Source organism: Epinephelus lanceolatus, chromosome 18 (assembly GCF_041903045.1).
Source record: "Epinephelus lanceolatus isolate andai-2023 chromosome 18, ASM4190304v1, whole genome shotgun sequence".
NCBI lineage: Eukaryota > Metazoa > Chordata > Actinopteri > Perciformes > Serranidae > Epinephelus > Epinephelus lanceolatus.
In genome coordinates, this window is record NC_135751.1 from 39,270,523 (window position 1) to 39,285,039 (window position 14,517).

General features: G+C 41.2%; 1 protein-coding gene across 1 annotated transcript in view; it reads left to right on the top strand.

The window, feature by feature from the left end:
• Positions 1 to 14,517, top strand: part of grb2b (growth factor receptor-bound protein 2b) — a 57,722-nt gene that overhangs the window by 27,749 nt on the left and 15,456 nt on the right. Inside the window, exon 3 of the mRNA XM_033645089.2 lies at positions 9,281 to 9,378. Within this exon, the coding sequence (XP_033500980.1) occupies positions 9,281 to 9,378 (98 nt within the window). The remainder of the gene's footprint in view (positions 1 to 9,280; positions 9,379 to 14,517) is intronic.

A 14,517-nucleotide genomic window follows, 5' to 3' on the forward strand; every position in this document is an offset into this window, starting at 1 on the left:
GTAAAGACAAAAAAGCTTTGGAAGAATATTAATGACGTTTAAACTCCCTGTTCATCAGATGGATTTACACACAATATTGTGTAATTTCTTGGTTTAACAGAGACATACTGAATTCGTAGTTGTGGACATGGGTCTCCTGTGAATGACAGCTCCTTGTGTTTAGTGTCACACATGGGCGTGTGGGTGGAAGTGCTATAATATTTTAGTGTGTGTGAGAGAGAGAGACGCGGGGAAGGATGGCGTCTACAGTGGCAGCTGTGGAGGAGATAATCCCCGGCCTGGACCTTAGCCTCTCAAATAGAGACTCCTACAACTATTGTGGTTCAATCAGATTAAAGAGACAAAAAAATCTTCATAGAGAGAGAAAGAGGGAGAGGGAGAGGGAACACACATATCCACAGAAGTGCAGCAGCACAGTGCTGGCTCGGTTAGGAACACAGAGTCAGAGCTCAGTCACACACAATGCTGCGGTTGTCTCCTTTCTGTATGGTTAAAAAAAAACTGCCAGCCAAGCAAATATTTTATTTCTGCTTTTCCTCATGGGTCGCCATTCTTTCGGTTTTGAGAGTTTGAGTTCAAATGTCACTTCAAAGACATTTCTGAAACGGCCACTTTCACTGGGCTTTATGTGATGTGGTTTTGAGCATTCAGTCTCTCTTCTTAAACACTTTAATATCCAGGCTGGAGGTCTTATCTGTTTGCATGGGTCAGCAAATGTCCTCTAAACGCTGAAAAAATTATATGACTTAAAAAATGCCTGTCACAGTTAGGGTGAGCACTTAGTGTATGGTGTGACAGGGTTTAGTTGTGTTTGGGAGGTATATTCAGACTTCTTGAATTAACTCTTTGCAAATGTTGCTATTTTTAGAAGAAGTACACTTTTCTTTCTGGCAGAGCGTTGGATGAGGGGATTGATATGACTCACCTGTTAGTCAGACAGGAGTCAGGTTAATTTCCAGGGCTGGTACCTGCGGTTATTCCACAGGCTAGCTAATAACATGTCGGGCAGGAAATCCAAAGTGTGGGATCATTTTGAGAAGGTGAAGGACGAACCCAAGGTGATATGTAAACTCATCTTCATTGGTCGACTACAAACATGACGTATCATCTGAAACATGGAAGTAGCTACATGCCCATTAGCCCACAGCGTCATTAACAGGCGGCTCGCTCAGTGTGTGACGTGCACTTGGAGATAAAATATAGGCCTATATTAATGAAGGTTCATTAGTACGGTTTGTAGCACAGTGTTAACAATGTTACTGATACTATTCTTTCTCACACCTTCAACTCAAACCACCAAAATATATCATTTAATCATTACATTCATATCAGAAACATGCAGGAGACTAGTCCACTGATGGCCCTAATTGTCTGTAAGATAAATATGTAAGCTACAGGCAGCATGAGTTAGCTTAGCTCCGTACAAAGACTGGAAACGGAGAAACAGTATAGACAGAATCATAATGTTGGAACTATTCATTTCAAAACATGAACTGAAAGCAAATTGATAATCTTTTTATAGAAGGGTATCAGGGGTTAGCATTAGTCGAGCTAATTTTTCCTCTATTTGTTTGTTGAAACACGTTTTATTGGTGGATTACTTACTCAGATATCTGCTACCATGTTGTGAACATAAGACAATGTGCTAAAACTTTGAGTTGATTGAACCACAGTTGTGAAAATATCAGAAAGATAAGGGTTAGTGATACCACAGCACCCCGGCACAGTTGCCTATGGTTGGAAAATTTCCAGTTGAGGTTGATGGTGCTTGGTAGGTTGTCAGCCCAACCCTGTGCTGACATATCTGCAGGAGGTGAGGGATGCGTCTCCGTCACCGCAGCTGCTTATTTGGATTGAATATGATCGATAAGTACTTTAACACATTGGCTGTCTCTTTCTTTAGCTCCTCTGGCTTCCATTCACATTATCACTGTGTTTTTATAACCAAGGGAAACTAGATATGATGCCTAGTCGGGTTGTGGCATTTACACTATAGGAGACATCTCAGTATGCACTTGAGTGATTGGAAAAAACCCTGACTTTAAGGTGTTCCCCCACATTTGAAACCCAACCTACAGTCTGCTGTTTCAGTAGTCATATTTAATGTCAGCTTCTTTTGTTTTTCTGAAGTAATAGACTTGCAAATTTTGCTAATTTCCATATATATTTTTAAGATAAAGCAGGATCTGTGTTTATATATATATCTATAACATATTACATGTTTGTGTTATTGACATGTTTTAAAATTACAAAATATAAGTTTCTTACTTGTTTGTTTAATGAGCCTAATGAGCCATGCTGCTGTCAACCCTGCTGTTAGCATCGTTAGCCCCTTATACACTGCCTCTTCAAGGTGGGAATTTAGTGCCACCTTGCTGTTCTGTATAAAGCAGTGGTTCCCAACTGGTCCAGCCACAAGGCTCAGATTTCTGCTCAGTCATTAGTTCAAGGTCCACTCAGTTTAATACATTCAGCATCATACTTGCATCTGTTAGTTTGCTGTCTCTATCAAGTAGCTGTCCAATAGTCACTCACTGCACAACAGGAAACACCACTTCAAAAATCACTGTACTTCAAAATTTGAAGTATGTCTTTTACAAACTTGACACCGTCACAAAGTCAGTTGCCGTCCATTTAGAATGGACCTGCAACCCACTTTTGCACTGAGGCCCAACAGTTGGGAACCCCTGGTATAAAGGATACAATTGAGGAATGGGGGACAGAGTTATCTCGCCTTTAAGCCACCATCAGAGCCTCTGATGGTGGCTTAAAGGCGAGATAACTCTGATTCAGAGGTAGTAACAGCACCAAAACAACGTCTATGTAAAAGGGACAGCGGGCAGGACGGGATCATAGCAGCACAGGTGGGACATTTTGACAAGAAGTAATGCATGCAAGCGATTGCAGGAGATTTAAAAAGTAGCTGGTAGCAGTTAACAGCTAGCTCGAAGTAGCACAGCGGCCGAAGATGTCTTCCAATTGGGAAAACAATGAGATCTGGGAGCTTTCTACCCTCTGAGCAGAAGATGAGATCAGCCACCATGTCACAGGGATGGTACATGATTGTTACTTCCACGTTATGCTGTTATTATTGTTTAGAAAGCATGTATCTTACATGTCACACTAGAGGCCGACGCTGTTGTGTTTCACGTCACACCCATCACACTTCTGTTGCTTCTGCGATCCCGTCATGCTGTCTAAAATCACACTCTGGAGTGACATGATGCCGCTGTAATTTGGTTCTGTGTGAAAATGCAAAGGCGGCATAAAGAAGGGACTTCATAGCGACCTTGTTGTGCGATCTTTGTGTAAAAGAAGTCAGTTGAAACACAGTCATCCCATGACACCACAGTAGTGTATGTGAGCATGTGTTCCACTGCACCAAGGACGTGACTTCGATTCGTTTCACTTGGATGTCAAGTTTTACTGTGTGCTCCAGTGTTGCAGGTTTACACATGGGATAAAGCCTTAGCCCATATATTGAATAATTATAATTTATCTTCTGCATCAGACATTGAAATTTAAAAATTAGATTGAGATACCCCAATGCAAACAGTGGCTTTTTATTTTAATTGCCTGGAAAATTCACTTAAGCATCTTAGCAATTCATATAAGCTCAGGCGTACAGTATACTGCAGCACCTGCTGTGCTCTATTATTAACTTTGGTTGTAGACCGGGTAATTATGTAAGGTTACTCAAGTTCATGAGGACTGGTGGCATGTTTTGCTGTCTCCTTCTCAACAATGATAACATGCATTTTTATTTTAGTTTTTATTCGCACACACATGAAACTGCTGATAGGGAAAAAACAAGCAACATGTCAGGAGAGGTCAAGACGCCCCGGGCTCATACAGCGGACCTACCTTCAACTTAAGGAGAAAAACAAACAGTAATAAAAAAGTGAAAAAGAACCAAACTAACATAATTCAGAAGAAATTCACAGAAGAAACACAACAAGAAACACACTGTGCAGAGGAACTAACCAATCAGTGGACAACAATCCAATTAAAACAAAACACAACTCAAAGAAAAGAAGACAAAAAAATATTTATACACATCAAGAAATAATCACACATCATAAATTAAATGTAATAATAATTGATTTTTTTAAAACTTTGTAAGGATAACGAGCACTTGATAACATGAACTTTGGCGTTCTGTATCTGTACATCACAATATCTCAGGGAGTATGGGCCATGTTTCCTTTTGTGGAAGGGAAAGGGAAGCTGAACAGCCTTTCTACTACTGTATGAATGATTTGGTTTTAGTTTTTAAATGATGATTGTAGAGAAGAAGGCAGGAACATATAATTATGAATATTTATGTTATAAATTGAACTGACCAGTGGAGTTTGAGAAAGATGCCAATCTTACAAATCGTTTTTGATGCAGATAAAGTTAATGAATATTGAAGGGTTATGTATTTGCCCGCAAAATATTACCCTAAATCAAAGAGGGATAAATCATAGAATTACATTAAGTTAATGAATTGCATTGCGAGGAATCTTGTGATTTATTATCAGTAATATTATAGTGAAAGTAAGCTTATATGGCTGCTCTGTTTAAGTGGTGATACATAATGTAGAAAACCCTCATTCTGCTTTATTGGACTATTCTAATGTTCTTCCTGTTGTTATCTTGTCAGAAATTAAATGAAAACTCTAATGTCTGCCTCTGATTTTTACAACTGCAGAGTCAATCTACTTAACAATCACACTCAAATCATGTCAATCTTGAAAGAGTAATTCAACCAGTTAAGAAAGTTTCTGTTTTCGGTTTGGAGGTCAGAGTGCAGAGTGGAAGCTTGCCAACCAGTAGGCTTGAGCCTGAGTCGTGAGGCTGAAGCGTTTGTCTCTGCGACTGCTCGGCATCTCTTCCACCTACAGTCCTGTCGAAGAGCACATTCTGCACTCCTACAGCGTTTGTTGCTTTGATGTTTGTTTTAAAGTATCTCAGCTCTAAGTGGTGGAATTGGAGCTGTTTAGTTTGTGTGTATGTTTGTTTCTGCATTAGACATGTTAAGGCCCCTAAACACCACGCCAACGTCTGGCTGTTGGCCGGTCACTGGGTGTCTTTGGCCAGTAATCACACATAGTTTCTGCAATGTGTGTGTTTGGCACGTTGGCACAAGTCTTCCCTTCCAGACGGAGCTGAGCATGTTGGATCTCTAGAGGCAGTCGGTGAGAACATGATGACTGAAAGGCTTTTAATGACACCAGTTATTGTGGTTTCTTTTTACTTTTTAATGCTGCCGTTTTAGCCTTGCTAACATCTTGGCTCATCTGATCACGATGTCTGTCTGTCAGTTCACCACTTTGGTTCAGAAGGAAATATCTAGACAACTATTTTTATCGATTACATATAGATTAAATTTCGTCTCAAGGATTTCCACTACTTATATTGGTGATCCCCTGATATTTCCCCCGCCATCTAGGACTGTAGGAATACAATTTAGGACTGCAATATAAATTGAATAGTATAATAGATTAGATTACCATTCTAATTTGTATTTTCTGTCTTTTTTATAATTGTGTTGGCTAATTTTAATGAATCTTGTCCTTTCATTCTCACCTTGCTCCTCCATCTCCTTGGACAGATTGGACACTGTGCTCCAAGAGTGTGGTGCTCTGAATAACCAAATGGTATATTCCAACAGTGCTCTAAATTTCAGGGTTTCTATGGTTTTGAAATTCCAGGAAAATTTATGCTAGGGGGGCGATTCAGCGCTTATTTTAATGACGTGTTGCATATGGGTTTTGGTTCTATGACGACAATATCTTGAGACTAACATTAGCCAGGTAGCTAACGTGACACGACATTAACAAGAGGGTTGACACAGTTAACTTCAAGCTTTACAAAGCTAACAGTGATAAAAGAACACTCTCCAGCAACATCCAGTGTCCACCAGCCAATCTTCTCCCAAAAAATTAGCTATTTTGTCTTTCTTGTGACAGTAGACAGCAGCCGTGTTAAAGAAGCGGCTGTTACGTCACCGGTGTCTTTCTGAAAAGTTGAAGAACGCGTTGAAAGAAGACACCAGAAAGACTCGTGCCATTGGCAATGCATAACTCTGTGTTATAAAGTGTATAGATACAAAGTAAGTATTATTAATAGGCTAAATTTGAGCATTGAAATGTGAGTAAAATTTGAAAATCAAAAATTTTATGGAATGAAATTCAAATGGGATTACAGCAGAAGATTGAATGGCTCTAACAGCATTAATATTTTTGGTAAAAATGTTTTGTAAAATTTACTACAGGCATTCATGTTTCCCAGATAATGAATCCTACAAACTGTGGTGACTCCCACATGACTTTTTATGTAGCGCCATTAGCATGCTAACATGCTAAACTGAAGTTATGGTCATTCGGCCAGCTAAACATCAACTTGCTAGCAGTATCATTGCTAGCATGTTAGCATGCTGACGTCTGCATTTAGCACAGCTGTGCCAAAATACAAAATAGGGTGCCATAGTTTAAGCTGGGGTCAAAATGAAGATGTGAAAATATGCTTTCAATATTACAAATTGTTTTCCCCCAGTGTCTCCCTCTGCCTGCTGTCAGCTGAGTAACAGCTCTTACTCGTATTAAACTATCAAATTAGCAAAATAAAATGAGAAAAATCCACCAATAAATGGCTCAAAAACAAAACGTGGCTATCTACTCAGCCAATTGCAAATATATACATCCAGTCGCCCAAACCTACGCTTTACAGAGCAAATATCATGGCTGCAGACTCTTAGTCTTGTTATCCTTCACATACAGTAGACCACAAGCTGACAATGCCCGAGCAAATGTGAGCAGAGAACTGCATGTCGGCAGTCAGCTGGCCGAAGGGCCTCACAGTGTTGAATCAGGCTGCCTTTGTAGGCACTAGTTCTTAAAGGTTGGTTTGGTGTGTCAACATACAGCCCAGAGGCTGAGGCCCTTTGTGTGAGTCTTGGCTCACCCAGTGCCACATTGAGCAGCATAAACACACTCACGCCATGTCACTCTTCCCGTCTCTCTGTGTATCATACTCCAATGTCTATAAGTCCACTGTGTTACACATGTACATACACATACAGACATACCTACCCCCCCCCTCCTAATGTCAGCCAACTTATGTTTTCGGTCCAAGGCCACTCCCTGATCCAGAAATGCTGGTCTTGTGCAGGGTTAGCAGCTGGGGGAGGCAGTGACAGCTGGCATTCTGCAGGCTCACTGGAGCAAATAGACCCAGGTCACTCACACTACACTGGGGCCAATTGGACAGCTGTCCTGGGCTGGGCGACTGGGAAATTACGAATTTAAGGGTGAGGAAGAGGGAGGCAAAGATCTAAGAAGAATGTTAAGTCTAATATGCATTGATAACAGTCTCCTTTTGTCAGATGTTTTCTGTTTGTCAGTGAGCTGCTTTTCCTCCTGCAGAAAACTCCCCTCAGTGATGCTGCATTTAGGATTGCGTGTCTGCCTCAGCCAAAAGTGTCCCTTTTTTTTCTTTGAATTATGCAGATGAGCTGTGATCAAAGCCGGTGAAAGAAATTTCTTTTAACAAACTTGACTCATGTAATTCTCCTGAGTAAAACTCGAGTCATTCTTCAGTACAAGATTGTGTCTGTCTGGATGAGAGCGGTGAGATTAATGCGAGCAGTGCTTCACTTCAAGCTGCTCAGAGAATCACACAAGTGACAGCATGGTTGTGTGACATGTGCATCACATCCCTTTGCTTTTTTGTTGCTTCTCAGGCTTTATATACTGGGCTTAGACTCTCAAATGGGCTTTGACTGCATTTTGCAACATCATTCAGACGGAGGCTGAGTGACTCAGTGCTGTTGCTTAGTTTTCCTCTGAAATTTGTACATGTCTAGATGTTGCCGAAACGCAATACTGTCACTGGAAGGAAGCATATTGTGCACTAGTTTTCCTCATTGACGTATGACAGTTAATCAGCGGTTTTCTTTTACAAACTAGAAATTAACACTCAAATAATCCACATTTACTGAGTGACTTGACATTTCGAAATCGCTACAGGGGAAAAAAACACTTTGTGTATGAATTGAACAACACTCATGGACACCTTTTTGTAGATAAACCAGCTGCTGCGGCGTGAAGGTTAATTTCTTTCAGCACGACCCGTCTCTCATAAGCACTCTCATGCACAGACAAGTGCACATTAACCCAGACACACACCAATGCACCACCAACCCAACACACCTGCACTGTGGCTGCACTTAGTCAGACATGAATGCCCTCACAGATGCAGGGCTGCAGACTGCCACCAATTTTTGTGACCTTTTTTGGAGACAGTGCTACAAAATGTTATAACGAGGAGCACCAGTGCGACTTGCAAATATGCCTCTCATTTATTTATTTATTTTTTAATCATCATATGTATTGTGAAAGACTGGGAGGAAGCAAGAACTAGTGTGTGTGTGGGTGTGTATTGCTTCTTGAACAATGTCACTACGTCTAGCATCTGATTTGACCACAAACATGCGAGTGTCAGCTAAATTGACCCACAGTCTTTTTCTCAGTCAGCTAAGTTGGATCAAATCCTGTCAGACTTTGTTTTTGTGGCCATCCAGACGTAGTGAGTGATGTTTCTGCATCAAACCAGACACCACTAAAACTGGAGTGCCCCCATATTCTGACCTTTATGGCAGATATATTGGGGGATGTTCATGTGACTGTCTGCTTTATAAAATAAGAATCTTGACAATGATTACATTTAAATTAAATATTTTATCTGTAACAATTTTAAAAATGTCCAAAATTGAAGTCCAAAATTTGCTGCTACATTTCTAAATACTTGATGTGTAAACTTGTGCCCAGTCTTTGCAAAATCTTATTGTGTGTGACTAAAAACTCACATTGTTGTTAGATGTGAGACGGTTTGAGAATTTAGTCTTTTAGGCAAACTGTTTCAAACTCTCCCAGTGTATGGTAGGTATTAGTCTTTAGCCCCGAGCAGCATGTGTTACTGATGTGTTTGGATAAATGAGTCTCTATAGCTGAAGGTGCAGGTCACACACAGACACATTATTGGTCCTTTTAATTAGAAGCTGTCTTTGAAGCGTTTCAAATTGTATTTGTTAGATTGTATTTGCCTGCTGCTCTCCACTGTTTGTTTTGTAGTTTCCTAATATTTACCCAGCAGCTCTCTAAACCACTGCTCTGAATTCACAGGAAATTAAATCAAATGGCTTTAAGCTAAATTTAGGAGGCTGATTGCCGTCTGCTGTTGACACGTGTGTTTGGCGCTAACCTGTCTCCTCTTTCTCTTTTTGTGTTACTACCAGGTATTAAATGAAGAGTGTGATCAGAACTGGTACAAGGCAGAGCTAAATGGAAAAGATGGCTTCATTCCCAAGAATTACATAGAGATGAAGGCCCATCCGTAAGTATTGTGCATATCAGTTTTCAGTTATGCACCTGTGTCTTTATATCAAAGTGTGCTATATACTGCACGTGTCAAACAATATGTGACATTTCATGTTTTTCTTCTCCTTCTCTGCCTGTACTTGACATGTTGCCTGTCAGTTGCTCACGATGGCTACTTTTGTGGGGCAATATATGTGATGGTCCGACAAGCTGTCAGAGTAAATATGGAGCCCTAACTGCACTCCCTGAAGAAATATGATCATATTTTTGTAAAAATGAAAGAGTGATTCCAGAGAGAAGCAGACAGAGGGGTCTACAGTCTCTGTTTGAAGGATATATCCAGGATGTCAAACTGACTCAGCAGCAACAACAGGTTAAAAAGACAAAGATAGATAGAAGCTAAAGCCGAACTATAGGCTACAGATCACAGTGTAAAAGTGAACCACCACATCACTGCTGATCGCCACACAAAACAATGAATATAAAGGGAAACTTTGCTGATATTGAACCAGCTGTGTGGCATCGCAGTGTGTGCAGATGAATCGTGTTTGGCTGCCAGCACCTGGACCTCTACCCCTGGGCGGGCAGGGATCTCCAGGGAAAGTCAAACAACGTTCATCTGCGCACACTGTGATGACACACAGCTGGTTGAATCTGAGCAGTTTCCCTGCTTCCCTTCACTGGTTCCTGTACAGCAGGGTCGGTCTTTGTTTCACTGTTAAAATCATTAAAAAGTAAAAGCAGCATGTGTATACATTCAGTAGGTTATATCTTCAGTAGCTAGCTAGCTAACCCTACACTTTTCAGGGTTTGATTTTGGTTTTGGAACAGGGAAGAAACGTATATCTTTTTCCAACCTCTCCAGGTAACGAGTATCATTAATACACGACGTGCCCCAGACACAACATTTAGCTCCAAATCCACAACACCAGCCTGAAAATGACGTAAATCTGACACAATGGAGAACAGCTGTGTTGTTGTCGGACCCTGGTCTGAGTCGGCTCGATGCTCTGCTATGATTGGCCAGTCTGCGTCCGGGGGGTGGGACTTAGCAATGGGTCAGTTGCAATAAACAATAATATTGCCAATTTGAGACCATTTTATGCCAATGATATTATAATGTAATAGCATAAAAATGCAATTACACCCTTTCAAACAGCAATTAAACTATAATTCTTAAAGAATATTCAGACATTGGAATTGAAATATTTAAAAAAAAAATCTTTTTCTAGAAAGTATTTAAGGCCTGTTAAGAAATACAAGAAAGTAAAGCTGTATGAAATGATAGTATCTTTTTAGGAGTAACCCAGAAACACTTAGTTTGAGTGTTGGTACAAAAACAAAACCAAGTGATGCCTCTTGCAACTAATAGACAAGCTTAGCGAAGCTCCAGGAACATCGCATTTACCTCCAGAATCCTGCCCGTCGTGCTGCAGTCGGCTCACACAGATGGACAACCTGGGAGTTGGTGGTGTGCTGGTGGATTTACAGCTGACTTTTTGGCTTATTTCTAGATGTTGGCAAGCTAACAACTATCAGGACTTTGCCTCTTCCATTCAAAAAGTGTAGCTGCAGGCTACCACCAAGCTACACTGTGTCATCTTTTAAGTGTTGTCTAATTTTTCTTAAGACTCATGCAGGTAGGCGGGGTGGAGAGAGAAAAAAATGGAGAATCCCTGTGTCCAGGTCTTAAAGTGGTCACAAAAATCCTGCTGTTTATTCTGGCATTATGTTGGCTGAATCTTATGTAAACAAAAACTCATGTAAACATGGCAGGCAGTATCGAGGTCAGCAAACTAATCAAGGTCATGTCCATCTATCGTACATAAAGTGATAACGTAATTATCATGACAGGTCTAAGGAGGCTTCAATTGTATCCATGCTGTTCACGGTTATGAGACTTGATTGTATGTGATGCCTTGGTCAAGTGTGTGTGTGTGTGTGTGTGTGTGTGTGTGTGTGTTAAACCACTTCAGAGAAGGCCTGGCAGGATCCTTAGAGGACATTACCTCTGGACCTGCGTTCAGTGCCAGATTAGCTCTCTCTTTATTAATGTGCTCGAGGCCTCTCACGCTTAATTGAATATTGACCTTATTGCATCATTGCTGGGGTGCAATCAGATGTACCTTCTTTATGTTTTTTTTTTTTTTTTTTTTTTGCGCAGTGGGGGGTTGTCATTGAGTCAGGCTTCTTGTGCTTTTTCTACTGCTCTCGTGTCTGCCCTGTGAACCAGAGTAACAACAATACTGTTCACTGTCCGGTCTTTATTATGGTTACGGGGAATCAATATTTAGCCAGCCTCATAGATCTGTAACACTGAACCTCTTTTAATCGTTATAATGAAGGCTCTCCAGGGTGTTACAGCTTTTATACAAAGTTTTCAACACATTCAACTAATGTTTTCCTTTGTGATAAGATACATATAGAAAGACAGCACACACAATACAACTCTGCGAGCTGCTTCCGCTCGTGAGGTAAATTTCACCCTTTGAGTTGATAATTAATTTAATATCACTCTCATCAGGAGTTTGGGATTAATTTTACTGCGAGCTACTCATCCTGACCACATCAAAGAGAGCAGGAAAGGCTGTGGCATTCAGCAGGCTGTGCATGTGCAGGAAGTGGCATTTCTACACTTGAGAAGATCTGACCTGGGTTTTAGATGGTGAAGGATTACAAATACTTTGATCCACAGTTTGTGGATTTGAACAGATGTCTTTTAAGTAGGCCTGTCATGATAATTCTGACCTTTAGTACAATATATATGGACATGACCTTGAACATTTGTTGACCTCTGTATTGCCTGTTGTGTTTAAATGTGGGCTTTTGGTTACATGAGAATGTCATCAACATGATGCCAAAATAAACAGCAGGATTTTCCCGACCATTATAAGACTTGGGTGCAGTGATTCTCCCCCTTTTTTTTCACTCTTACCCCACCTACCTGCGTGAGTCCAAAGAAAAATCAAAGACGACACAGTCTAGCTTGCAGGTAGCCTACAGCTGCACTTTTGGAGTAGAAGAGGGACAGTTCTGAGTCTGTAGCTTTTCAACCCTGTCAACAAGCCAAAAAGTCCATCATTTGTAGTTTTACCTCCAACGACTTCATCCTCCATTCAGTAAATCCATCAGCAAACCATCAGGCTCCCAGGCTGTCCTTTCCCGGGAGCCGACCGCAGCGCACCGGCAGGATTGTGGAGGTAACTGCTGTTCCCGGAGCTTCGCTAAGCTTGTCTGTTAGTCACAAGACGCATCACTGGGTTTTGTTTTGTTGGCCAAATTTTGTATTAAGTCTCATACTGAGTATTTTTGAGCTACTTGTGTAAAGGTACTGTACTTTGATATGTACTTTCATGTATATAATAACTAGGGCTGCCCCCGATAGTTGACCAGAAAGGTCATTAGTCAGCAAGATTTCATTGGTCGCTTAGTTGCAGAAAAAAACAAAGAAATGTGAAACTCTATTAGAAGCTGCGCCTTGTCAAAATAAATCCAAACCTATATGACTGGACCATGTGTGACTTTAATTTGAAAGGACAGACACAGGAAGTGTCCACGCTCAGCAGTCAGACAGGAGTCAGGTTAATTTCCAGGGCTGGTACCTGCGGTTATTCCACAGGCTAGTTAATAACATGTCGGGCAGGAAATCCAAAGTGTGGGATCATTTTGAGAAGGTGAAGGACGAACCCAAGGTGATATGTAAACTCATCTTCATTGGTCGACTACAGGTTCATTAGTACGGTTTTGTATTTCTCTGTAATGTAGCACAGTGTTAACAGTGTTACTGATACTATTCTTTCTCACACCTTCAACTCAAACCACCAAAATATATCATTTAATCATTACATTCATATCAGAAACATGCAGGAGACTAGTCCACTGATGGACCCTGATGACGACTATTGGTCGGCTAGGAAAATTCTTAGTCGGGGGGCAGCCATAGACAATATATCGTCAGACAGAAGTAGTTATCTTGACAGCCGTAGTTCTTAACAGTATGGCTGAATCCATTCTTAAAACAAGCAGATAATGAGGTCATTGACTGTGTGTGTTTCCTCAGCCACATATTGTCTCTCTCCAGTTTATCAGTCTGGTCAAGGTTCATGTCGCGTGTCCCACAGCCGTTTGCTTCAAAAACAAAAAACAGCCTTGCTTTGCTGTCTTGTGTGCATGTTATCGTAGAAGCACAGTTTGAAAACACCAAGTGGAGGCATATTAGGGGAGCTGTTAACGGAAACTCAACTCTTCCAGTACCTGCTTTTCAAAGTGCAGATAATTCTGTCTGGCTTTTATTGTGAAATATATCCAGCGAGCCAAATCCGCACTAAGGCTGGATCCTAGAAGAACCACAAATCACACACTGCAGTGATGATGAGAGGCCATCTAATGTCTCATGTTGTTGGCTTTAATGGGCTTTGTTTTTAAGTGTTACCACATCCTAGGACGTCATCAGAAGTTGTTGTTGATGAAATTTTCCTTTAATCAGCCCACTGTTAGGTATGATTTGAGTCAGAGCTGTTGTGGTGCAGCAGCAGGAGAACATGGTGCACTACACTGTGATGCTACAGTGCAACCTGTGGGGGTTAGATTTTAGTGAAAAAGTTTATTGTTTCTGGGTGGAATATAGATTTTCTGTGAATGTTTTGATTGAAGAAAACAACCCAGCACAGTTGTGACATTGACAAAGCGGCTGGATTTGCCTTCGTCTCCCATTGTGGTGACAACTGAGCGCCACTCTAAAAGAACCAGGCACCCACACAGCACCAGCAGACGTGCACACACAGCTGTGCTATACAGCAGAGCACAATAGAGCGTGGCTCCGCTGCAAGTCAGAGTCCTTTCTGTTTGTAAACAGATCTTCTCCCTGCACAACAGTAATTGTGTTTTTGTGGCTAATGCTTAGGTTCATGTGACAGTCAAAGAATTAGAGTGGAGGAGCAGCATGAAAGCTTGGGAGCGTTCCCCCTCACAGGAGTAGAGGTGTGGGCGTGTGTGTTGCTGATAGTGATGCCAGTCGTCCTCCTCCTCCTGCTGTTTCCTTGGCTCCATTAATTGCTCTGCTATCACTTTTATCAAACAGGGAGAGGGACTCAGTGTGCATGCTCGCTGCGCTGCCAAGCATAGATACAAAGCAGATCAGGAGTTGGCCATTTCA